Source organism: Notechis scutatus, chromosome 5, assembly GCF_049901735.1.
Source record: "Notechis scutatus isolate UNSWTSFEM ecotype Mainland chromosome 5, rNotScu1.2, whole genome shotgun sequence".
Classification (NCBI taxonomy): domain Eukaryota; kingdom Metazoa; phylum Chordata; class Lepidosauria; order Squamata; family Elapidae; genus Notechis; species Notechis scutatus.
Window position 1 is genome coordinate 77,855,957 of NC_142013.1, and position 24,634 is coordinate 77,880,590.

General features: G+C 38.5%; 1 protein-coding gene across 2 annotated transcripts; it reads right to left on the bottom strand.

The window, feature by feature from the left end:
* Positions 1-224: 224 nt before the first annotated feature.
* LOC113411673 (interleukin-5 receptor subunit alpha-like) lies at positions 225-24,283 on the bottom strand. Of its 2 annotated transcripts, none has more exons than XM_087967090.1 (10): positions 24,179-24,283; positions 22,344-22,445; positions 13,584-13,698; positions 13,291-13,463; positions 8,756-8,880; positions 6,637-6,663; positions 4,863-4,989; positions 2,128-2,221; positions 1,062-1,137; positions 225-354 (listed from the first exon to the last, which is right to left on the bottom strand). In XM_087967090.1, exons 2-10 carry the CDS (start codon positions 22,414-22,416, stop codon positions 277-279), a joined length of 888 nt encoding a protein of 295 aa, XP_087823216.1. In that variant the 5' UTR covers positions 22,417-22,445; positions 24,179-24,283; the 3' UTR covers positions 225-276. The 2 variants fall into 2 exon arrangements, with proteins under 2 accessions (XP_087823216.1, XP_026522656.1); XM_026666871.2 differs by having other exon boundaries at positions 13,557-13,698.
* Positions 24,284-24,634: the final 351 nt, after the last annotated feature.

Here is a 24,634-nt window from a genome sequence, read left to right on the forward strand (position 1 = left end):
TTTATGTATGTGTGTCCATGCATGCCTATGCACTTTCACATCCCTTTTAGTTCTGCCTTCCACAACCGTCCCAGTTTCTCATGTGACACCTTGGAAAAATTAATTGCCCTAGCTCTTGTTTGACAGCCTCTAGTTTTAAGATTGTTATCCTAAATCCCACTGTCTGAATTTATGCAAATGCATTCATATTTTGAAAGAAATAGATAAGCATACACATACACAGGTTTTCTTTTACTATTTTATTAGGGTAGGTTTTTTTTGGTAGTGGACAATGCCTCATACTTTTGGGGAGACGGCAGACATTTCTTCAACCACTGTTATTGATTCACCTGCTATAGGTACTGGGGTCACCCACTTCAAAGAAAAGAAAATATCCTTGCATTAATTTTAAAGATCATGATTGTTTAATTCTCATTTCTACATCACAACTCATTGCAAATACACATAACAAAACCCTTATTTTTCTTTGTATATAAATTAGTCCCTCAACAGAGAACAGGATAGTGAAGTGATGATGAAATATTGGACTGGCACAGTGGAGGCCCATGTTCTAGTCCACCATCAGCCATGAAAACATAGTTCAGCTAGTCATTGTTAGCACAACCTATCTCATAGTACAGAAGTTGTGGAGGTTGGAAATAGGAAGAGAGAACAGGTGTGTTTTAGCCATTTGCCAAAAATCTGGGAGATTGAGGACAAAACACTCCTCTTAGGGAGAGCAATTAATTCTATGGCCTTGGACTCTACAGGAAAACTCCTGTGTGTTAGATAATTGAGTTTCTGGGAGTAGTATATCTTCAAACTAACTTCTGTTAAGGTAGATTCATAATGGAAAAGGTAATTCTTAGATTTTGGTCTTTAGACTTGGTCTTGAGTCATTTTGGATGCTAAAAGTTCATAGCTAAAAGTACATTTCTATTCTCAATTTATATTGCTACAAATAAAAGAATGACAGAACCAATTATTAAGCAGCGTTAAATTATAAAGTAGGTATGAAAAAGTTACTCATGTATACATAAAATACTTTATAGATTATTATATTTAGCATATTTCGAACTCACCTCCACATTCTTCTCATGTTGCCACATATCTTTTGGTTGGGGAACTGGGTCAGTAAGTTTTCCCCATATGTGGTTCCTGTACAAAGAAAGATTTAACAGATAACAGATAATCAGAGTTGGAAGGGACCTTGAAGGTCATCTAGTCCAACCCCCTGAAGGAGCATTATCCAACCCCCTAATTTGGAGCATTATCCCAGATTCTTCTCTTGAAATAACCCTGTTATAGGTGCCTGAAAATGTGCAACAGCATTGACACAACATACTTCTAAAGTATAAGACTAGTAACTCTTTGTGTTTAATTCTATCAATTCTACAAGGTCTGAGAGCAGAACAAAAAACTCTTTAAAAAACTACTAAGTGCATCGAATCATCTTTTACAAAACTAGATACAGAAATAAGCATAGGGTTCAGATAGATTCTGTTCCATAAAATACAAAAAGCATTCTTTTGAACCTTTATTAACCCAATTGCACCAAAGGGGGGAAAAAAGAATAAACAGGCAGTATATTAATTTTAAAAAGGTATCTGAGAACAACAGCCAAGAGGAATTCTTACAGCAGGCAATTGGAAGCCAAAGTCATTAGGAGGGGGAAAAAAGGGGGGGGGGGAATAATATAAGAAAAAGTGGAGAGAAATCAATGAAATAAAAATAAATAAAAAGACAAAGATTCAATATCTGTTACAAAAACAGGCCTAAAGCAGAAGATAGGTTTTTGTTAAGAGTTATATCCATAGCAATCAGCAAAACGTACCTTGCAATTTTTTAAAGGTACTTATTGGTTTTGTTCTGCTCTTCTTAGAAGTAAATTTAACCTAATAGTTGTGTAGCGATGCTTGTATTCAATCTATTTTTATCATTATGTTACATAAACAAGTTGTCTTTATTAAGGTAAAAACATATATTCTTACACCTTTCTCAATATCAGCCTCTTGTCTAGTTGACAAAGTGCTGATTTGCACTTGAGTTTTTTAAAGGACTAGATTTATCAGCTGCTAGGTCAAAAAGATGTTAAAGTGAAAACTGTTTTCTGTGTCTGCAAAGCAATGAAAAATAATTAAATTTTACCTTTTACAAATCAAGGTCAAAAGCACAATTATCATTATGGTTCCAAGTGCAGCAAAGATTAAAGGCAGTGTAGGGAACACATCAGGGTCAGTACCTGAAACAATAGGTTTTAGTAGTCTTATACTGATTTATTTAAAGAGACATTCAGACCCACATGATTATATTGCTCAATGAAGAAGCAGGCTTCAGAGCTCTTTTTTTGGTAGGAAAAAAATAGAAAAAGCCAAAAGATACCCTTGACCCTATAGGTACCATTATTTTAATATGTATATTTAATGAAATAATTGTAATATAGCTGTATATAAATATGGTATCATCGGTAGCAGGAAAACAAAACTAATTGACCAAATACTGATTTGTACCTTTCTATTTCGGAAATAATGTACATATTGGCCACTACTTCTTTGTAGGAGAGCAAATTTAGGTGCTCATCTAAGAAAGCCAAGTTAACCCTAAACAGAATTACAAATATGTTTATTTTCATGTTTTCAGTCAACCTGTATCAGGTATTTTATATAAATTCCTAAAATGATCCTGCAGTGGAGAAAATAAATGTAGCCCTTCAAATCTGCTGTGAACTTGGAAGATAGCAGTAGATTTTTTAGTCCAATCACTTTGTCTCAAACTCAAAATGCCATTAAAACTTGAGAGAAAAACTTATAATCCAAAAGGAGAATGTTGAATTTAGAGCTTCCTTAATCAGCAGATGTGACCAGGTAATCAAAATCCAGTTTTTGTGTGTTCATTAAATAGAGATACAATGGCTAATTCAGGAATTTTGGAAGTTGGAAGTCCACAAGTCATAGTTTCTCACCCGTGGCTAGCTGATGACTATCAATGTGGATGTGGAGCTAAGAAAATGACACAACAAATTTTGTTGTTATTCTGCTACCATCAAAGAATGTAAAAAGTATTTTTAAAAATGAATCTTTGTCTCACACATCCATTATCTTTAGAATAAAGTTGATAAGGAATTAGGAATATTCATGGCGGGAGGAAGAGTAATTTGATTTTATTGAGATAATTTGTATTTAAAAATAAAGTTATGTTTATTATTGTTTACTATGATGGGATACAGCAAATATCTCTAGCATTACAAGTGGTTATTATCAATGAACAAAAGAATATTACATCGCAAATTAAAGATGTCAAAAACAAATGGAATATCATGTTTTTTCATACTTTTTTGTCATTTTTCGTGTGTGTGTATGTATATTATTGTAATCTGTAAAGATGTTCAAGCCCATTTTACATTGGTCATTAGATCTTTTTTTATTTTTAAAATTAATGTAAAATTTTAAAGTTAGGAGGTAGGGATCCAGATTTTGTTTCAAATGATAATGCTTCTAATCTTTATCAGAATGTGTCAATCACTATTTAAACATATATATACATATACATACATATACATATATATATACATATACATACATATACATATACATATACATACATACATACATACATACATACATACATAGTGCCTTTGAGTCAATCTCAATTCCAGGCAACTGCCTGAACACGTCCCTGCAGTTTTCTTGATAAGATTTTGGAAGTCATTTTCTGTTACAATGTTTTGGTTTCTAGCCTGGTGCCTTAACCAGTTTACAAGTTTGAGTCTCTATACATACTGATAATAAGAGTGTAATAATAGTTCCAATGTGTTACAGTGGTATATTCAAGAAATAAATTTAACCATGCTAATTGTGCATTTATGACAACCTTTGGTTTTGTGATGGCACTGGCTCTTACAAATATATTGCTTTACAATTATCTTTCCACGACAGATTCTATAGGTACCATTCACCTATTCTTGCTCCAACAATTTTTTGGTGAAAATTATTTGACAGATGTACCAGTTTTACTATGAATGAGCATCTATGAAATATCTGTTACAAATTAATTTCAAATTAGTCCTTCCCAATCGTTTATGCCAGTATGGAATGGATTTATTTGTTGCCAGTTCTATTCAAACACCAGTATCAGGAACAAATAACCAGGAGGGTTTGTTAGGTTCAAAGTCATTGTCAACTAACATTCAGTGCTAAATTGGCACTAGATAAGAGTCAACAGAATTCATGGGGGACTGGATTTGGCAACACAAGGACTACAAACTGATGATGTGTTTTAGTCTGCCTTCCAGCTGTGCCTTCTCTTCTCCTACAATCACATTCTGTGACCCAATTAAGAAATGATGATCTAAATCTAAATTAATACGCTATTATACATTTTAGTTATATAGTATTTTTGAGTCTGTTAAATCAAGTATTAATTTTCACATTCCATTAATATCTTGTGCATTTGAACATCTTAGTGAAAAACAATAATAATTGCTGCCAAATGACCCATCGTAGTAGAACATGTTATTTATCATGTTCTAATTTTTTTACTTTAAATTGGAATTTTATCCACATAAACATAATTAAACTGTAATAACTTATTTATTACAAGTCTTCAATATAGTAGCAAAAATGGGGGTTGTGTTTGGAGAATTTAAATTTATTATCTCTAAGATTGTTTGCATTAAAAGCAGAACTCACAGTTTGAGGCTCTAAAAACTTTAAATCCCATAATTTTTTGAAACCTTGCTACCAAAGTATCTTGAGGAATTACCTAAATATATCAATATTATCTTATTTTTCAGTGATCATTTTGATATTAGGAAGCTCATAACGAGCTGATTATTAGAATGTTAGCATCAAGAAGAAAAAATAATTAAAGAAAAAATAAATTACCAAACTCAATAGGTTCACTCCATTCTCCATTCATTTCTTTTGAAATTGGACACGTAAAGCGTCCAACTGAGCGAATTCTCAAGATATATTTTGCAGGCTTTGCGAAATTGTATGTTTTTTCTGTTACCTAAAAGCAAAACATTTATCTACCAGTACTTAAATTTTTGCTTGATGAAATAACAATTCTCAGTATAAAAATACAATTTATCTTGAATCAATCACTTTATATTGCTAAATGACTATGGAGATTCTCAGTCATCCAGGTCATGGTTGTCCCAAAGATGGTTTTCAAGAGGCAACTGGACTTTCTGGTTTTTCTTTGAAGACATTTTGCTTCTCATCCAAGAAGCTTCTTCAGCTGTTCATTTCTTTTCCGATATTTTTAACTTACAGATTTGCTCTATCGCAGTGATGGCTAACCTTTTTGGCACCAAGTCCCCAAAATGCAACATGTGCGCACCCTGTGCATGCACTCTGCCCCAGCACATGCACGCATGACCTCTCCACCCCCATGCATGTGTGCATGACCCCCCACCCCATGCATGCACACCGCCCCATCCCACGCATGCATGTGCCCCACCCACGGACATGTGCGCACTCCCCGGGCAGGTGCACCCCCCCTCAGTGCATGCTAATTACAATGGTATTCTACCTTTGTGAGAAGTTAAATATCTTCAAAGAAAAACCAGAAAGTCCAGTTGCTTGTTGAAAAGCACCTTTGGGACAATCATATTATAGTTAATGTTTTGCTTATTAATGAAAAGAAATATTGTAAAAACTCATTTTTAATTTCAAGCCTTGCTTCCATTTCTTTGTGACTATGAAATGTTTTTTAAAATTGAATTATGCAAAGAAAACAAACTGCTATTGAATGTTAGAATATGAGGTTAAAACTTGATATTACAATAAAAAAATTAATAACTGCCCTATTTTTGCCCCTTATGCAAGAAAAGATGAGGGAATAGCATTATTATTTTGACTTATCAGAGTCGTTCTGAACTCTGATAAGTCCTATGATCTAGGATCTGGAGAATTCGTTAAAAATTACTACAATTCCCACTGGGACCAAGTGCAAGGGGTTTCTATTTTGCTCCCAATTGATTGGACAAAAAGCAAACTCAGTATTCATCTCTAAAAACAATCAATAAACCAATAATTAAATTGTAGATTTAGAATATCTTCCATCTTCCTGGTTTAAGCTACGAATTTTCCTAATTTAACAGCACATATTCATACAAGGAATGCCATAAAAACAAGGAATGACACTTTGATGCTGTGCCTGTGGAGAACAATTTTTATTTTTTTAAAACTGGGGGTAGACAACTCTTGATTGTTTCCAAAATTTAGAAGTCTGACATCTAAGGGGCTTGATGGTTACTTTTTAAATTGTATATGGTTTTCTTGGATTAAATCTGGTTCCTTCTGTACAATATCTGTTTTTCTGTATGAAGAAAATAACTGACCTTGAACTATATAGCATCCTGATCACCTAATTTTAAGACCTGTATGTCCACTTAGCAGCAGTTTCCAATGAAATTTCTTGTGGTGTGATATTAGTGTTATTCTGCCTATTTTTATTTATAAAAAAATATTTCTGATGAAAAATGAAATTCTGTCCAACTATCAATTTTGTTCATGTACCTCTTCATATTTAGAGTTCCTGGAAAATTTTCAACACTATTTTCTATTTTGGATCAAATCTGAATAGTAATAGCAAATTTAGACAGAATGAGATGATTAAACAAATGGCAATTTATTACGTGACAACACTTACATTCATGATTGTATTCCTGCGTTCATCCTTGAAAATAAAGGGGGAAAATAAAATAGTTACTAGTATTGATAATTTTGTCCTTTTCTAAACCGGTATACATTTCCCACAGTCAGTTGTTTATAATAATTATAATGGCCAAATGATAAGTATAGCGAGAAGAAAGTGTTGGGAAGGAAGAGTATTTATTTACTTTCCCTTTAAACACTTTTATTTATGTTATCTTACAGGCAACATTTCTTTGGAGACATTCCTATGTTTAATTTCTGAACTAATTATCATCTCTTGCAGCCCCTCTGGTGTTATGCTTGCTGAATGAACTATGTCCTCATTTCTTACAAATATTGTACAGGTAATCTTTGACTTACAACAGTTCATTTAGTGATAGTTCAAAGTTGCAACACCACTGAAAAAAAGACTTAAGACTATTTTAACACTTATGACAGTATCCCCATGGTCACATGATCAAAATGCAAACACTTGGCAACCGACTCATATTTATGGTGCTTGTAATGTTCCAGGGTCATGTAATTTTGCAACCTTCTGACAAGCAAAGTCAATGGGGAAGCAAGATTCACTTAACAACAATGTTAAATCTTAATCTTAAACAACTGCAGTGATTCCCGTAACAACTGTGGCCAGAAAGGTTGTAAAATGAGGCAAAATTCACTTAACCACAGTCTCACATAGCAACAGAAATTTTGGGCTCAGTTGTGGTCTTAAGTCAAGAACTATCTGTAGTAGAGAAGCACTAGCCAGTTCCTTTATGCTGTTTCTGCTAATGATTTCATGCCATGACTTTACTTCTTTGCTAACCATGCAACTGAAAAGAGAAAAAAAAATCTGTTTATATACCCCTTTTGATTTGTTGTAGGCCCAGTAGCATTTATTTTGCAATGAGTCATTTATTTTTTGAGCAGACCTTCATTTTTTTTCCCTAAATATCAGAACTCTTTTATTTTAATTACTTCTCATTTTAATTATGGAAACAGGCCTGCTACCTGGCGATAATCCTATTCAGATGAGCATTTTTGCCTTCCTGCATCCAGTTAACCTGCACCTGTAGGCAACCATATTTGATTTATACAATAGCCCCTTCTTTCTCCTTTAGCAAATACTCAAAGAAGGTAACACAATATAAATATGAAAGCTAAATAGATTACAATATTGAAATTAGAGTGAAATGAATCAAACCAGGTGAAAGAGATACCCTCTGACAAAGTTTCTATGATTCCATAGAAAACACTTCAACACACAAAACATTTCCCTCAGAACCACCAGCAAAACAAAGTTGTTATGTCTGCAGATGTACACATACAAACATAACTTAGCAAAGCCTCTTCACATGTTGTGAAGCATTGCTTCCAGTTGCTTTGCATAGTCTAGTTGGCAATCAATGCAGATCTAATACAAGCCTCCTTGTACTAATTAGTACAAGAGAGTGATTAATATTCCCAACTTACCTTGACAATAGATTTAGTTTATTGTATAGCTGAGAGTCAGAGGTGGTATTCAGCAGGTTCTGACCTGAAGCAGAAATTTTGAGTAGTTCAGAGAACCGGCAAATACCACCTCTGACTGGAGATTTTATAGTATCCTTCCACTGCCACTCCCACTAAGCCACGCCCACAGAACTGGTAGTAAAAAAATTTGAATCCCACCACTACTGGGAGTGCCTAGTGGGTAGAAAAGCCCACCTATTACCTTGAGGGTTCTCATCCTTTTCTTCACTGTGGTTCCTCTTTAACTTTTGTGGCCACAGATCATGACCATGGACCCCCAAGACTTAACTCAAGATTTAAAGCATAACATTTCTTCAAGCCTTCCTGGACTCCCTATGACGACATAGTGGACCCCCAGGGTTCCATAGGCCACAGGTTGAGAACCTGTCCTAGGGTATTTGGGACAATAAGAATCCCTTCATCCAAGTATTTCTGGGATTTTTATCCTGTCTTATTCCTGTACATGAAACCATGAAACAGCACTTCTATATTCTTTAAATCAATGACAATCTGGCAATCTTTTCAAAATTTGAAATATTTGTTTTCCTATGGATGTCATTTTCAAATCTAAAAATTGACATTAGGCTGGCAAGGAAATTTTTTGACTTGTTGGTTCTTACCTTTATTTGGAACTTAAAGCAATTACTTCCAAGTTTACGAGAGTTTGGAGGAGGTTCCCACTGGACATTATAATATAATGGTGAACTATAATCCACAGTAATATTTTGGGGAGGTCGAAACTGTTCTGGAATGAAAAAACCAGCATTATAAGTAACAGTTGAAGACTTAGGAAATCATGTACTTATGGACAAATATAAGCAATGAAATACTTTAAATAAAGAAGAGATAAACACAATGAGCACAATTTCTTTAGCTCAAATTTGGTAGATATATTTGGTTTTCTTTTTTTCATTTTTACTTCTTTCAGCCTCTAGATCATGGGTGTCAAACTTGTGGCATCACATTGCCATCACGTGACGTATTGTGATGTTTCCCCCCTTTGGGGAGCTGGGGTGGGCGTGGCCTGCAAGTGACACAACCGGCTCATGGGCCGCCAGTTTGACACCCCTGCTCTAGATCAGTGAAAATTAATATTTAAAAATGAAAGCCTTGTTTTTCTCACTTATTTCAGGTCAGAAGATGAAGTACCACATATGCTCTCTTCGTAAAAAGATGCATTCATTTTTTTTAAAAAATGAAATATTAGACCCTTACAGAAGAAAAGTCCCTTATAACCAGGGTTGGGATTCAACCGGTTCTGTCCGGTTCTATAGAACCGGATGTTATGATTCTGCGCAGTTCAGAGAACTGGCAAATCTCACCCCTAGCTGGCCTCACCCCTCCCTGTCAGCCCCGCTCCTCTTTGCCCACACAGATGACAGATGGCAGGGTGGGGAACTGGTCCTGGAAGCCCCGATGCTGCCAGAATCGCTGCCATTGCTGCCATCACCATTGCAGTCTCGCTGCTGCTTCATCCCCCCCCCACCAGGTATGGTAAGCCCTGGGCCGGGGCTCAACAGCTTGCCTTTCCTCCCCCTGCTATGCTTCCCCCTTGGGGAAGCGAGGCTGGGAAGGCTGCTTGCAGCGAGGGAAACATGGGGGGAAGCCGCGCTTCACAAATGTGGCGGCAATGGCGCTGGAATCCCCTTCTCATTTGTAAAATGCACAGTTTAAAGGTGCCATGCAGCGCAAGGCTGCTTGCAGTGAGGGAAATATGGGGTGGGGAGGCGTGCTTCACAAATGTGGTGGCAATGATGCTGGAATTCCCTCATTTGTAAAATGTGTGGAGTTTAAAGGCGCTGCGCAGCATGTGCTGATCGGTGCGTGCAGCGTGGGAAATATGGGGGGAGGGGAACACGCTTTGCAGCACCTTTAAACTTAGCATGCTTCACAAATGGCGCCACCTCATTTGTGAAGCGCGCTAAATTTGATGCTAAGTTTGGTGCTGCGTGAGGCTACTCAAGGCAAGACGGGAGGAATATGTGGGAGGGCCGCAACTTTTCTCCTGAGACACTGACTGATGCTGCTGCTCTTGCCATGGAGGAGAGAGAGAGAGAGAGAGAGAGAGAGAGATGAGAAACAGAGAGGGAGGGAAAAAGAAAGAGAAAACTATACTCCTGTAAGTATTCCAGAAGCAACATGCTCCCTTCCAGTTTCCACATCCCCAACTAATCTCCCACGCAACAGGAGCAGAAATTTCATCCATGCAAAAGCTGCATGAAATTAAGTCTTCAAGTTCCTGGATACTGTTTCTAGCCACCATTTAGCCTCAAAAAACCAATGTTCTTTTTCCCCCCTTTGGGATAATTGTGTTATTCACAATTATTTATTTATGCCTCACCTTCAAAACATGCTATGAATCTTTTAAAGAGGGCATAAATACAGGACGTTACCAGGATTTTTAAAAGATAAAGAAAATCAAGAATTTTAAAAGGTAAAGCGCGTACACACACACCCCTCCCCAACTCTGTGTCTCTCTGTGTGTGTGTGTGTGTGTGTGTTCTCTCTCTCTCCCCCTCCCTCAAATCCTCGGCTGGGCCAAGCCAGCAAGCTGTCCTTCCTTGGTGCTCTTTGCTACTTCTTTCAATTCTTCGTTTTGGAATCCAGACTGGCTGAACAATGATTGCCAGCCGCAGCCGCCCTCCCCGTGCCCGGTTCTGCTGTGCTTTGGCACTCGCTCGGTCACAAGAGGAGGAGGGGGATGAAGGGACGCTTCCACGATCAATCGTTGTTTAGCTAGTCTGAACTTGCTGCTTTGGCCCAGTCGACTTTGAGAGAGAGAGAGAGACATGGGGGGAGAGGGGAAGATAGGGAGAGGGGCAGAGAGAGAGACACACACAGAGAGAGATACAGAGGGGGAGAGAGAACCATAAAGAGACACAGAGAGAGATAGAGAGAGGGAAAGAGAGAGAAGAAAGAGCAATCTAGGGCTGGAAGGGATCTCGGAGATCATCTAGTCCAATCCCCTGCTCCACCAGGAGTGTGTGTATGTGTTTGAAAGAGTGAGAGAAGAAAGAAAGAAAGAAAGAAAGAAAGAAAGAAAGAAAGAAAGAAAGAGAGAGAGAGAAAGAAAGAAAGAAAGAAAGAAAGAAAGAAAGAAAGAAAGAAAGAAAGAAAGAAAGAAAGAAAGAAAGAAAGAAAGAGAGAGAGAGAGAGAAAGGAAGAAACAAAGAGAAATAGGAAGGAAGGAAGGAAGGAAGGAAGGAAGGAAGGAAGGAAGGAAGGAAGGAAGAAAGAAAGAAAGAAAGAAAGAAAGAAAGAAAGAAAGAAAGAAAGAAAGAAAGAAAGAAATAGGAAGGAAGAGGAGGAGAGAAAACTCTGTGCTATTATTTTTAATTGTTCCATTATTTATCATATATTACTATTTTACACTGTCCCTACACCTAGAGTGATTTTGCTGCCTTTCTTTTGCCCAGGTATTTTTCAGGGTTTACATGTCTATAGTCCAGAGCATAAATACAGGTGTGTTTAACAGAGTTGAAAGGGACTTTGGAGGTCTTCTAGTCCAACCCCATGCTCAGGAAGGAAAACTGAGGATGCCAAACTCTGAGCAGAGGTCCTAGGAAAGGTGTCAGAATAACAGAATAACACTTAGAAGGGACCTTGGGGTGAACCCTATACCATTTCAGAGAAATGGCTGTCCAGTCTCTTGTTAAAATTCTCCAGTGTTGGAGCACCCAGAACTTCTGGTGGCAAGCTGGTTAATTGTTCTCACAGCCAGGAAGTTTCTCCTCAGTCTTAGTCATTGCTTCTTGTTTGTCTTCGAGTGCTTTGGGAAATACATTGCCCGCCCCCCCTTCTTTCTGGCAGCCCCTTGAAAGCCTATTGCCTATCACCCTCTTGGGCAAAGCATGCAAGCCATTTCTTCCTTTTAGTGGTCCATGAAAGGACATCTATAGTACGTAGATCATAAAGTCAAAAAATGATGAACAACATTTTTATAGAACTATAGATAAGTTGTGGCTGGATGTGACAAGAAATGGCTGGGAGGGGAGGGGCCAGGCGAGGCACCCCTTGACGTGACATATACCCATGCTATACACACACACACACACACACACACACACAAAACCATTGCCCATTTTGAATACATAGTGGAAAGGAAGAAAGAATATTGGATACATACACACAAATGTGTGTGAAAAAAACTGCAAAGAAATAGGATTATAAAAAAACAGCTTCCAATCTTAGCAGTTGAAGATGAGAGAGAGAAAGAGAAATGAGAAACAAAGAGGGAGAAAGAGAGATGACGAAGAAAGAGAAAAAGATGACAGAGAGAGAGAGAGAGATGAGAAAGAAGGAGAAAGAAAGAAAGACAGAGACAGAGATACCTGTTTAAAAGAAAATAGAAAAATGGCTCTTTGAGTGTTAAAGATTGCAGGCCCCTGGGTTAGGCAAACGCCATGGTCATTAAGTGAACCTCGTGGTCATTAAGCAAACACTGGTTGTTAAAAAAAGTCCATTTTCCCCAATGGGCATTTTTAACCAGAAACCAGAAGGAATTGTTGGAAACTGGCAAAAAAACATAGAAAACCTCAGTCACAAGACTGTGTGGGATGTTGTAATGGGCCACAAGTGTGTGTGTGTGTGTGTGTGTGTGTGTGTGTGTGTATGTCTGTCAAAACACCAAAAACAGGCCAAGTAACTCTCTGGAGGTCAGTCGTAAATTAGAACACTTGTTAACAACTGGGCATTAAGCAAGGACCGCTTACATTTGGTTTGCCAGTCACATGGCCACCTGCTCAGGCCTCGCCCTGCCCTCTCCAAGGCTCCCCAGGCCTTGGAAACTGGCAAAAAACACTTGCTAAGCAACTGGCCATTATGCAAGGACCTGGTCATTAAGCGAGAACCACTTACATTCAGTTTGCCAGTCACATGACCACCTGGCCATGCCCACCCATCACATGACCCCCACCCACACCCAGCCAGCAAGCCACTCCCATCCCAGTCACATGACCGCCAAACTACACCCACAAATTAGGCCACGCCCACAGAACCGGTTGTTAAGAAATTTGAATCCCACCCCTGCTTATAACGCAGCTACTGGTACCATTAATTTGGGGCATATCATACTTGACTATTTTCATATTTCAGGATATCTGGTAACATGCTTCTATTATTATTAATTGAAAACAGATTCTCACTTTTTTCTCACCTTTCTCATAAAGTCGGAAATCATCAACATACGACTGAATTGGAGAGTGTTTGCTTGATCCATTTATTGTAATAACCACACGATATTGATTTGCTATAACATCAGGGAAGTAGCAACCAATGTGTCTTCCAAATGTGTTACTTATGTAATGTGGACACTCATTATCTGTAGCCCTGTTTATCCCAAAGAATTTTATTTAAAAGCCAATCAAACACAATATATTTTCAAAAAAGATTTTTTTAGTTTATTAAATGAAAATGCATTACTTGTGATATGCTAAGTACATAAAATACCAGGTGTCTGGAGGAGCATTTTTACCAGCATTCCAAGTACAATTCATAGTAGGATTCTTAAATGTATATGAGCGAACAATACAGTCAACATTTTCAACAGATGTTCCATCCATACCTAGAAATAGGTAAAATTTAAAAAGTTAAATATTCAAGACAATGAGTTATCTTATATAAGGATCAATATAAGCTTCAAACCTTTCAGTGAACTCCATACAAATCTGTGCTGTCCCAGCCAGTCTATGGGAATTGGATAGTTACTTAGGAATTATGAGCTGTCCCCTTAAGGGAATGCATCATGGTAAATGTAGTTAAAGGTATCCTGGGAAATGTAGTTCATGTCACGTGGCCACATCTGTAATCCTGATTGGTTACTAATTTGACCCTCGATGGGTTGGGGGAGTTTCCCTCACTTTTGCCTGAACTCCCTAACTCATGGGAGCTGCTTTCTATCGCTATGAGATGGGTTAGGAGATAACCATCTTTTACTAAAAGGCAGATATACAAAGGATTGGTCATTAAAGAAGAACTTCATCACAAATGTAAGTTATGAAGATACCTGATGAACCAATAAATGTACTTTGTTATGGACATCTTGTTGAGTTATCTATCTGCTTCTGTACAGCTTATAAATCCACCTCTGTACAGGATACAGAAAAGTAAAAGATGATCTCCTGAGGCCCATCTGTATAAAGACTGTTAATTTGGATTTCTGATAAAGCAAAGTAATATTGAAGCCAGGAGTGAATATGCAATGTTAATCTAAGCTTACATTTTCTCATCGTCTCTCTCTCATCTCTCTCTATGAGCAATGGAACTCTTTACATGCTGTTTGCATGGTGGGAGGTGTTGAGGTCATTCCCCGTTAGGAGAATGAGCTTACACATGGAGACGTAGTGAGAATGGTGAAGAATAACACACAACCAGCACACAGATACACTGTATAGTAAAATGTAGGTATTTACTTCCAGTAAACGGTTAAGCAAAGTCCAACAAACAGTCCAAGTCATACATGGTTATAGCAGTCAGTTTTCATTCCAGGGATAATCCAATAACAAAGTCCAGTATCAAAAACAGTTCAGTAATCAGACTCACATCAAATCCAAGAATAACGACGATCAGCAACAGTCAATAGGGAAATGCAAACCAACCAACATCGAACATCAGAACGTCTAGCAACAACAGAACAGAACTAACAACCCAGGTTTCTGGCTCCATCTTATGACCGTTCGAGGAACTACACCCAATTACAATTTTAGCATTCCCTTAAAGAGACAGTATTAAAATGTCTATCCTGGTTTATATATTTCCAATCCAACTGTTAGGTGACTTACATTCCTAACAGGAGGGGTTGGAATTCCCCCACATGCTACAAACAAAGAGAACTTTCTAACTCACCCACCCCCCTTCTCTGCTCAACTTGTCTTCCTGCTATTTCAAAGACTCATTTTACATAACAAGAGGGAAGGCAAACTTCCCATCTTTCAGGGGACAGACAAGCAGCTTCCTTTATTTCATCTCTCCCTGAACTAACTCAAAGAAAACCAATTTAGCAAACTAGTTTGTGTCCTGGAGTAAAGACAAAGGATGTGTTTTTCTCTATCCAGCATTTGCCACGAGGTGTCCAGCCATTTATAACTAAGGCTGTAAAACCTTCTCTGGCCGGTTTTATTGGGGCTATAAATCAAAGCTCCAGCAAGTAAGCTATGTGAACAAAGAACAATTTCCTTTTCCTCATGAAGCATAGAGTTTGGCCATCTTATTTCTATGCTAGAAAAATTTAAGTATAACAAGACACATTGCATATAACCCTCTGAACTGTTTTACTTGTTAGATAAATTCCATCGAGTTAGGAATAAATACCTTTCGGACCCAACCACCCCTCTCCTTAAGGGCAACATCACATCTTGGTAAAGCAGCCTACATCCCCATCTGGTGGTCAAGAAGAAATTTACAGTTAAGTCAAATAATTCTTACCATTCTTTTTTTTCCTTTTTTTCTCTCAAGAGTGGGCAAGGAAGTCCACCCCCTTTTTTTTTCTTCAGCCCACTGCTACATCTGGGGCTCAAAGAAAAATCTCCCTGAGTTTTCCACTACGTGTTTGCATTGATAATCCCTTTTTTGGAAACTATTGTGGACAATTTAATCAATTTAATTCAAATGTTCCAAGATTAACAGCAACCCAACAGACCTAAGCAAAGCAGCCCACAGCTACATCTGGGGTTCAAACAGAAATTTCCCAGAGTTTGATTTTTTTTACACAGTTTCTCAAATTTGACCAGAGTGTTTATCCAATGATAATCCCTTTTTGCAACTGTTGTGGACCATTTAATCAACTTAATTCAAGGGTCCCAAGAGTGCAACCCAACATGGGTGTAGCAACAGCTTCTTCCTGACCCTCTGCTGCCACCTTGTGAAGCAAGTGACAATTATAGGCATATTTCTGCATTCCGCCCTCAAGTCTTCAGACTACACTACGCATATTTCTGCGTTCAGCCCTCTAGTCTTCGGACTTTGCGACACAACCTCTAGTGCCCCCTAGTGTTGCAAGCTCACAATGCACCCTAGAAGCAGCCATACTGTGTGCTGTGCTAGCATCGCCCAGACTCTGCAGTGCCACCTATGTGCTCAAGTATTAAATCCAGCAGCAATTCTACTTTCTGCTACCTGCTTGCAGCGCCCCCAGTACAAAAAAAGGGAATTACACAGAAAACCACTAAAATTTTCCAAAGTTCTCCCTTTGACAATTTGAAGCATGGCAACTTCCTCAGCCATGACAGATGTCTCTGATGTACCAGAAGAACCGATTCCTCCACCCACCCTTGTTGTAAACATGGAGCCTGATTCCCGAAACCCAGTTTTAGATGTCCAACCCTTTGGAGAAGCCACGATACCTCAGAAGGCCTACAGCATAGGAAGACAGCATAGGAAGCTTACCTCACCCATGGTGAAATGCTTCAGAGAGGATTGGGAAAGGTAGTATCACCATCATGCAGATGCATGGACAGAGCTGGTCAAGATCTGTGACACCCCCAAAAGCAAGTTGCCCCTCGAGAGTCTCTTCCTGATGCAGAAGGAGTTTAGAGGAGCACCTCGCATGGTGGAGAGATCAGTGAAAATAAGCTTAAATACATACAGTCGAACCTGGAAGACCCAGAGTTCCAGGAACACATTCATTCCTTTGAGGAGGCGAACAAAGAACGTGAAGACAGTGTTCGGGAAGGCAGAAACTCCCTCCAGACTGTGCTCCTCATTGCGCTACAGAAGGAGCAAATACCGAGGGAGAAGATCACATCCAACAGAGATCTTCAATCACAAGCAGCTTCTTTCCACCACTCAAAGAAAGCCTCCTCCCTCCATCCCAAACCAGCTAGATCGCAAGCAGCTTCCAGTGTTTCTCACCATCCTTCCAGAATATCCTCCTGTCATTGCGGTGCATCTAAGGCCTCCAGAGCAGCAAGTTATGCTGAATGAGCTGTAGAAGCCCAAGTTGAAGCTGCAGCAGCAGAGGCAGATTTACGTATTACGACAGAGGTGATATGGCAGAAAGTTGAAATGGCCAAACAACAAGCAGAAATGGCCAAACAACAGGCAGAAATGGCCAAAGCTCAGGCCAATTAACAAGCAGCAAAAGCCAAAGCTCAGGCCCAAGTGGACTTACTTGAATGACAAAGAGAGATGGCAGCGAAAAAAGCAAGGGCCGCAGCATGGCAGAAGGTGGCCAACACTGCCTCCCTCAACTTCTACCTCGAAGATTTGGGAGAAGAGAGCCCAGATACACGGGTCAAGGCCTATGTGGATGAGCAGCACTCGCTTCGAAATGAGCAGATTAAACCACCTCAGTTGCCTAATAGTCTCCCACAACCAGGGAAGCACAGAGATGAATCTCAACCACAGACTCTACACATCAGTTACGCAACTGATGTTGTATGACCTAAAGTATGAGATTCACTTCCCACCAACAGCAAACCTTCCCCAATTGATGTTTTATGTACTAAGGTCTGAGATTCTCTTCCCAACACCAGCAACCCTACTGCAATGTCTCACGCCCTGCTGGCTGAGCAACGTAGCCCACCAGTGCCTACGACTTCTCCATGTGTCAACATGCCATCAGCAACAACTGCCACACTCAATCCACAGGCAGCAGCATTCCTGCCACAACCTCAATACCAATCTGGCTCCCAGGCACCACAAGGTAGCCGTGCCCAACCTACACATCAGCGTGACGCTCGACCATCGTCCCCAGTATGGGAGAACGACATCCTCCATAAGTACTGGGATGAAGACTACAACCTGTCATTGACTTACAACCCAAACCCACCCTACGAGAATCCAGGGGGAGAACCCTCTATGTCAATACCTCCCCCCAACTCAGCAAATGCTGAAGATTACTGGAGAAACTTGGCTGTACAAAGTGGAAAGATAAATTTGCACGCCAACGGAGTTCACAGATTCTCTGACAAGCCAGGTGGTGAGTATCTAGTATGGAAGAAACTTTTCCTGCACCCCGTTCAGGCGGCACCCTGATGAAATAATCGGACACTTGATAGCATGGCTAGGGCCACAGTCTGCCGACATACCGAGGGCACTTTATGCATCCCACTTGGGGATCTGGCCACTGCCCTACGGTTATCATGGAAAAGGCTTGACGAACTGTATGGCACTTCTGAAGACGTAAAAGCAACACTCTTGGATAGCCTCAACAATTTTCCTAAAATTTGTATCGACAAGCCACACTGAATCATAGGCCTCGCTAACATACTTGTCCAGCTGAGAATGGCACAACGAGATCCCAACTTACCGGCACTCGCCTGTCTCGATCATGTCGACACACAGAACAAAATTGTTCGAAAACTTCCGCAGGTGCTAATTGAAAAGTGGCTCCAGTTGTCTGACACCTTCATGGCCAAGGGTTGCCACCGCTTTATACCCTTCACACTTCTTGAAGAATTTGTGTCCCACCAGGCGACAGTGTGCAACACACACCAGGCCCATGGACTCAGAGCTGTTAGCCCTTCTAATGATAGAATATACAACTGCGACCATATATCGCCCTCAGGCCCTGTGCACACTACCAGGGAAAGACCCTTCATGGTTGTCCATAAAACAGAGATTGACTCCTCCTCCACACACAGTTGGGGAGAGACTTCATCCCATCCACCCCAAGTTAGATCTCTGAACAAAAGGAGAATACAGTTTTGTCCTATGCACCACACTCATCACTCGCTGAACAGCTGCACTGGGTTTGCAGCGAAATCACTGACCCAACGAAAATAATTGCTAAGGGAGTACCAGTACTGCTACAAGTGTTGCGAATCCAAACACCCACCCAAGTACTGCACAGCCAAGGTGCAATGCAACTTATGTCATAGTGACCAACACCTGACTGCACTGCATCCAGACTCTGAGCCACCACCACAGATACCTCGTAACCCTCCTTCGGACAAGGAGCCTCAACATAACATAGAAGCATGCAGGGGTCCTCGGCAGACTGCCAAACCTCAACCAAAACCAAGGATGAGTGTCAATTGCACAGCACTGCACTCCGATTCACTTAGCCAAAGTGTACCCTGAAGGATGCCCTGAAGATGCCGTGAAAATGTACGTGTGGATAGACACTCAAAGCACCTGCACTCTGGCCAGACCTGCATTCTTCGACCTCTTTGAGGTGCAAAAGAATGAACTTCACTTCACTGTATCAATGTGCCATGGACCAAGAAGCATGGCAGGGAGGAGAGCTACTGGACTCTGCATAGAGTCATTGGATGGAAGTTCCCGGTTCCCACTACTGCCCGTATTTGAATGCAGTGGGATACCGAACGACCGCAGTCAGATCGCAACACCTGAGGTCTCATGGCTCATTACTTTCCCGCTCTAGATCCAGAGGCTGAGATCCTACTCTTGTTGGGAAATAATGCCCCACGTGCCTTTCTCTTCTCTGAGTCAGTCGGTGGCCCTGTAGACACCCCAGGGGCCATCAAATCTCCACTAGGTTGGGGGATCATAGGAATTGTCAGTGTCGATCGGATGCAGGCTCCAACCCAGGCAAATGCCTTAGCGCCATCCATTCCAACAGCCTTCCGATGCCCTTTACCACCATCGAAAACAAGAATGCCGTTTCAGACTAAAAGGCTGCCGGCGATCAATACACTGTCGCTAGGACACCCTAAACGGCTGCCAACAACCACCAGACATCCACTAAGACACTCTACATGGGCATATGCCTACACAACACCCTTTCCAACAGCTTCCCGATGCCCTTTGACTCAATGGGTTGGGGGAGTTTCCCTCACTTTTGCCTGAACTCCCTAACTCATGGGAGCTGCTTTCTATCGCTACGAGATGGGTTAGGAGATAACTATCTTTTACTACAAAGCAGATATACAAAGGATTGGTCATTAAAGAAGAACTTCATCACAAATGTGAGTTATGAGGATACCTGATGAACCAATAAATGTACTTTGTTATGGACGTCTTGTTGAGTTATCTATCTGCTTCTGTACAGCTTATAAATCCACCTCTGTACAGGATACAGAAAAAAATCTGTCATTTTTAAATTTCTTTTGATTGATTGAAACTGGGATAATACAACTTTTTCAGGGATGCCATCTTAACTTTAGGGCCAGATCAAACCAGATTAATATTAAGGAAAAGGATTTTAGATATAGAAGGCCAAACAGAGATCACTGCTTTTTCTCACAATATAATAACCAAATTCTAGTGCCTAAACCAGTTTCACATTTACGTCATATCACAATCCTCAAATTCAGTAGAGCCTCATCTGTGGTGGATTTAATATTCTTCCCATAGCTGTGTTGGAAAGGAAATATAGGGAACCTCATATGAAACTTAATGCTGCCCCTTTGCCGTGAGTGCCATAGAAACTACAGCTCATGTCTTTCTGTGTTGTCATTTCTACAGGGATGTCTGCCAACAGTTAATTGCCCTTTTAAAGATTTTTATGGCACTCGGGTAATTTTTACTTGCATTATTTGTTAGGCAATGAGGACAACTCAATTCCTCTAAAAATAGCAAACATTTGCTACATTATGTGTTAGCTTCTCTCAAAAATGCTTGCCAATAGTTTTGATGTTAAGGGTTAATTTTGGAGCATTTTTTGGTCAATGACAAAAATAAGGTTTCTGTCTGTTCTAATTAAAATTTATTTATTTAATTTATTTAATTCATTCATTAATTTATTTTTGTCGTTGCAAATGTAGCACATGAAAGCTAGGCTTTCACTCCCAAGTAGTGACAAACCATGGGCAGAAAGTTGAAACTTGGTTCCTCTGTTAGATTTTTTATTTAAGTTGGACCTCTTCACGTCTAAGTATTAACCACCCTAAAAGTTCAGGATAGATGCCATTCCTTGATATTGTTTTTAATAATGAAAATTCATGAAGAAATGGAAATATAGGGAGAATCTGATATGACCTTCTAAAAATAACTTGAGTTTTAGATATATCAGAGAAAATTTAGTGGTCCTGGACTTTCATCAGTTATAAATCTGTTCATATCTGCTATGTAATTGTATTAAACTTGGATGAATGTCAATAAACTCCATCCCATATTCACCAAGAGCCAGACATTTCTGAACACAATTAATATTAAAGATAGTTGAAGCATGGCTAGAGCAACCAAAGCACAGAATCCTAAAGGCAGCAGTCCTTATACCATCCAGCATATACTTGGTGCAGAGAGAGAGAGAGAGAGAGAGAGAATAATATTGTTTTATCAGGTCGTCATAGCTCCTGATATTATTGGCTCAGAAAAGTGACTAGTCCATTGGACTAAAATTTACATTTAATTATAGCTTGAAAGAAAACTTTTCTGAAATGTTGCATCATTGGTACTAGCTAAATTGTACAGAGGGATTTCTAATAAGTGCTGGAAATGTAGTCAACATCCAGGTTCATTTAATCATATGTGGTAGTCTTGCAAATATGTGAAACATATTGCATAAACATAACAAAGAAAGTGCAGAAAATATTTAAGATACAAATATTTATGAAACCTGAAGCGTTTCTTTTAGGTATGATGGACAAGCCAATTGAAAAACAATTTGAGGTGTTATTCCTTCACATGGTGATGGCTGCAAGGATTGTACTTGCAAAACTTTGGAAAGAAGAAGGAATTCCAGCTGTTGAAGAATAGATTTTGAAATTGACTGAATTAGTGGAGATGGCAAAATTAACTGCTTTGATTAGAGATAATGGACTAAACAGCTTTATAAGAGGCTAGAAACTGTTTGTGGATTTTCCATGTGCTAAATACAACTGATGGTTAACAGAGGAATATAATGTTTAGCTTAACCTGTTGACTGCTCTCTCTCTCTCTCTCTCTCTCTCTCTCTCTCTCTCACACACACACACACACACACACACACACACTACACAAATGCATGTACACACATACATGCACACACAAGTGCACAAACATGCACACACACACACACGTGAATGTATGTGTGTGTAAAAGGGGCGGCAAACCTACAGCTTTTTCTTTTTTTCTCAACACCCATTGGATCCTACATTTATCAATTTTCCTCATTTTTTGCACACTATTTTTTTCTTTTTTGTTGTTTCTAGTGTTCAATGTTTGCTTTTGTTTTGTTCATTTTTCTGTTTTATATTTTACTTTTTATGATAAAACAATAAATAATATTAAAACAAGAAAACTGATTAGCAATTTCTGTTCCCTCTTTTTTAGAATAAAATTTCAATGTAAAAAAACTTGAAAATCACCTTTAAAGAACATATTTACCTTTCGCGACATGTAATGTAGAGCAGAATACAATGAGCCAGCTCATGTGACTAAATCCTAGAATGGTTTCCATTTTATTTTCTGTGTATACAGGAAAGAATTCTAGAATGGAAGAAATTAGCTGTTTATTTGTAAAAAGTTTCCAAGTCTATTCATTGTTTAATTACTTTGTTAAATATTGCATAAAACATGCAATGTTTTAATCAGTCCAAATGAAGATTTCTATGATAGACAACAGGTACTTTTCAAGGCATTAGATAATTATACCAGCAGCTCAAAAAATATATGACCCCACTATTTTATAATGTGACAAAATGTGATATAATTACTTCCAAATGATTTTTTTTTCAACAAAGAACAAAATAAAGCTTTGATAATAGCTGATTTGAAGAAATTCTACTTTTGATTTCTGGACTTTTAATGTTGCATGTCTTTAAAAAAAATGGGGAGAAAGAAGGAATTGGAAAAGGTTAGCAAGAGATTGAATTCAGCAATAGAAGCTGACCTGCAAAAAATTTGTGTTTACTTATAAAGCTTCCAGTTTGGTTAAAAGTCTGTTGTCCTATTTAGTTTGTCTCTTTACTTTCAGTTCTTTTTTTTATACTTTCTGAATCATCTAGTTTTAAAATCTGCTGTCTTCTTTCTCCATATCAGTTAAATGAGATTTATTAGCAGCTAAATAAAGCTAGGGGGAACCTTCAAACAGTTGACATTTAGTTACCGTCTACATTTCTAAAAGTACAATTCCCTAATCACTGTAGGATAGTCAGATAAATGTTATCCTGATATATTTTCTGAGACAAAAGCCCAAATTAAAGAAATTCTGTTAGAACTTTTTATATCCCTACCTCACATTTCCATAAGAAAAAAGGGTATCCTTAGCTACATAATTCTTCAAATAGGTATGGTGTCTTACAATAATATCCAGTACATATTTGAATCAGTCTCAAGGACTGAATACATCTCTACATTCACTATGAGCTATTCAAAAGTATATGATTATAGGATTGCAAAATTAAAACATAGTTTGTTCAAAGAGTTTACTTCCAAGCAAAAATGCATGGGATTTTACGTGAGCAGTGACAGCAAAGGGTATCTTAATAGAATACATACTTCAAACCCCTTGCATTACCAAAAATGTTTTGGTATGCATATAGTATAAATGTATTCTTAAATAACACAACTGCAGAAAATTCAGGAACTCTTTAGTGTCATTCCATTTCTTAATTCTGATGAATATAGCAAATAATTATAATATGTCTAATAAGAAATGGAAAAACGTTCTACTTACCATCTAATATTCGAAAATAACTATACTAAGGCAACAGTCAAACAATACACATAATTTACTGTTATGGTTTATTTTAAATAAAGTACATATAAATAATAAAGTATAGATCCAGTCACATATATGCAGTCATGGAGAAGGTAACATTTATAACATCATAGCCTTTGAAGTAAAGAGGAAAGATAGGGGAGTCTGTTTAAGGGAGAACAGTTTTTCATCGGATGGATAAAATAATATCAGGGACATTTAAGACTGACAGAAAGATAGAAGTATATGTATATTATATTGGGAGACATTTTAGGAGGTTTAGAAATCCCAGATTACTTTAGATGATAAGGGAATGAGAACTACAGTTGGTTGAGGTACGATAGCTGTCAATTACCATGCTAACAAAAAGGCAAGAAAGTCTACTTGGTAAAGCTTTTGACCATGGAGACAGTCTAACCATTAGGCTTACAGTTAAGCAATTGTTTTGGTGAAAACTTACCTGTGATATGTACTTATCTGTTGTCATCTAATTATCTTTCGGATGGAGAGTTTTACTTACCTTATTATCTTATCAGGCCTCAAGGAAAACGTTGTTTCAGGGAAATTGTAAGAACACAGTTGTAGAGAGTACAGATTCTTGTTCTCAGAATCAATCTTACATCAGTAAGTTCCTGTTTAGAAAAAAGGGGAAGTTAATTAAAGTTAGGGTTGAATTCTTTTGTTTGTTTTTTGTGGGATATGGAAATGTATATATAAATGATCCAAGAGTGAGGAATACACATACCACACATTGGGTGGAATATGTATATTATATGTATATGTATGTACAGTATATACAGTATATATTTTTCCTTAGGTGTATAAATAAATTGAAGCCTATTTTCATTTCAAATTTTGATCACAATTATATGCATACATTATGTATATGTGGATGTATACATAGATGATCCAAGACTGAGGAAGACATGTACCACCCATAGTATATCTTTTTTCTTAGGTGCATGTAACTATTAAA

Bases quoted from the DNA above. Each gene is read 5' to 3' on its own strand.
- LOC113411673 (XM_026666871.2), bottom strand. From the start codon at position 22,416: ATGGAAACCATTCTAGGATTTAGTCACATGAGCTGGCTCATTGTATTC. The intron at 8,881-13,290 runs GTGAGAAAAAAG...TTTTCATTCCAG, and splicing joins TTTCCGACTTTATGAGAAAG to AACAGTTTCGACCTCCCCAA. The intron at 355-1,061 runs GTGAGTTCGAAA...TTTTCTTTGAAG, and splicing joins AACATGAGAAGAATGTGGAG to TGGGTGACCCCAGTACCTAT.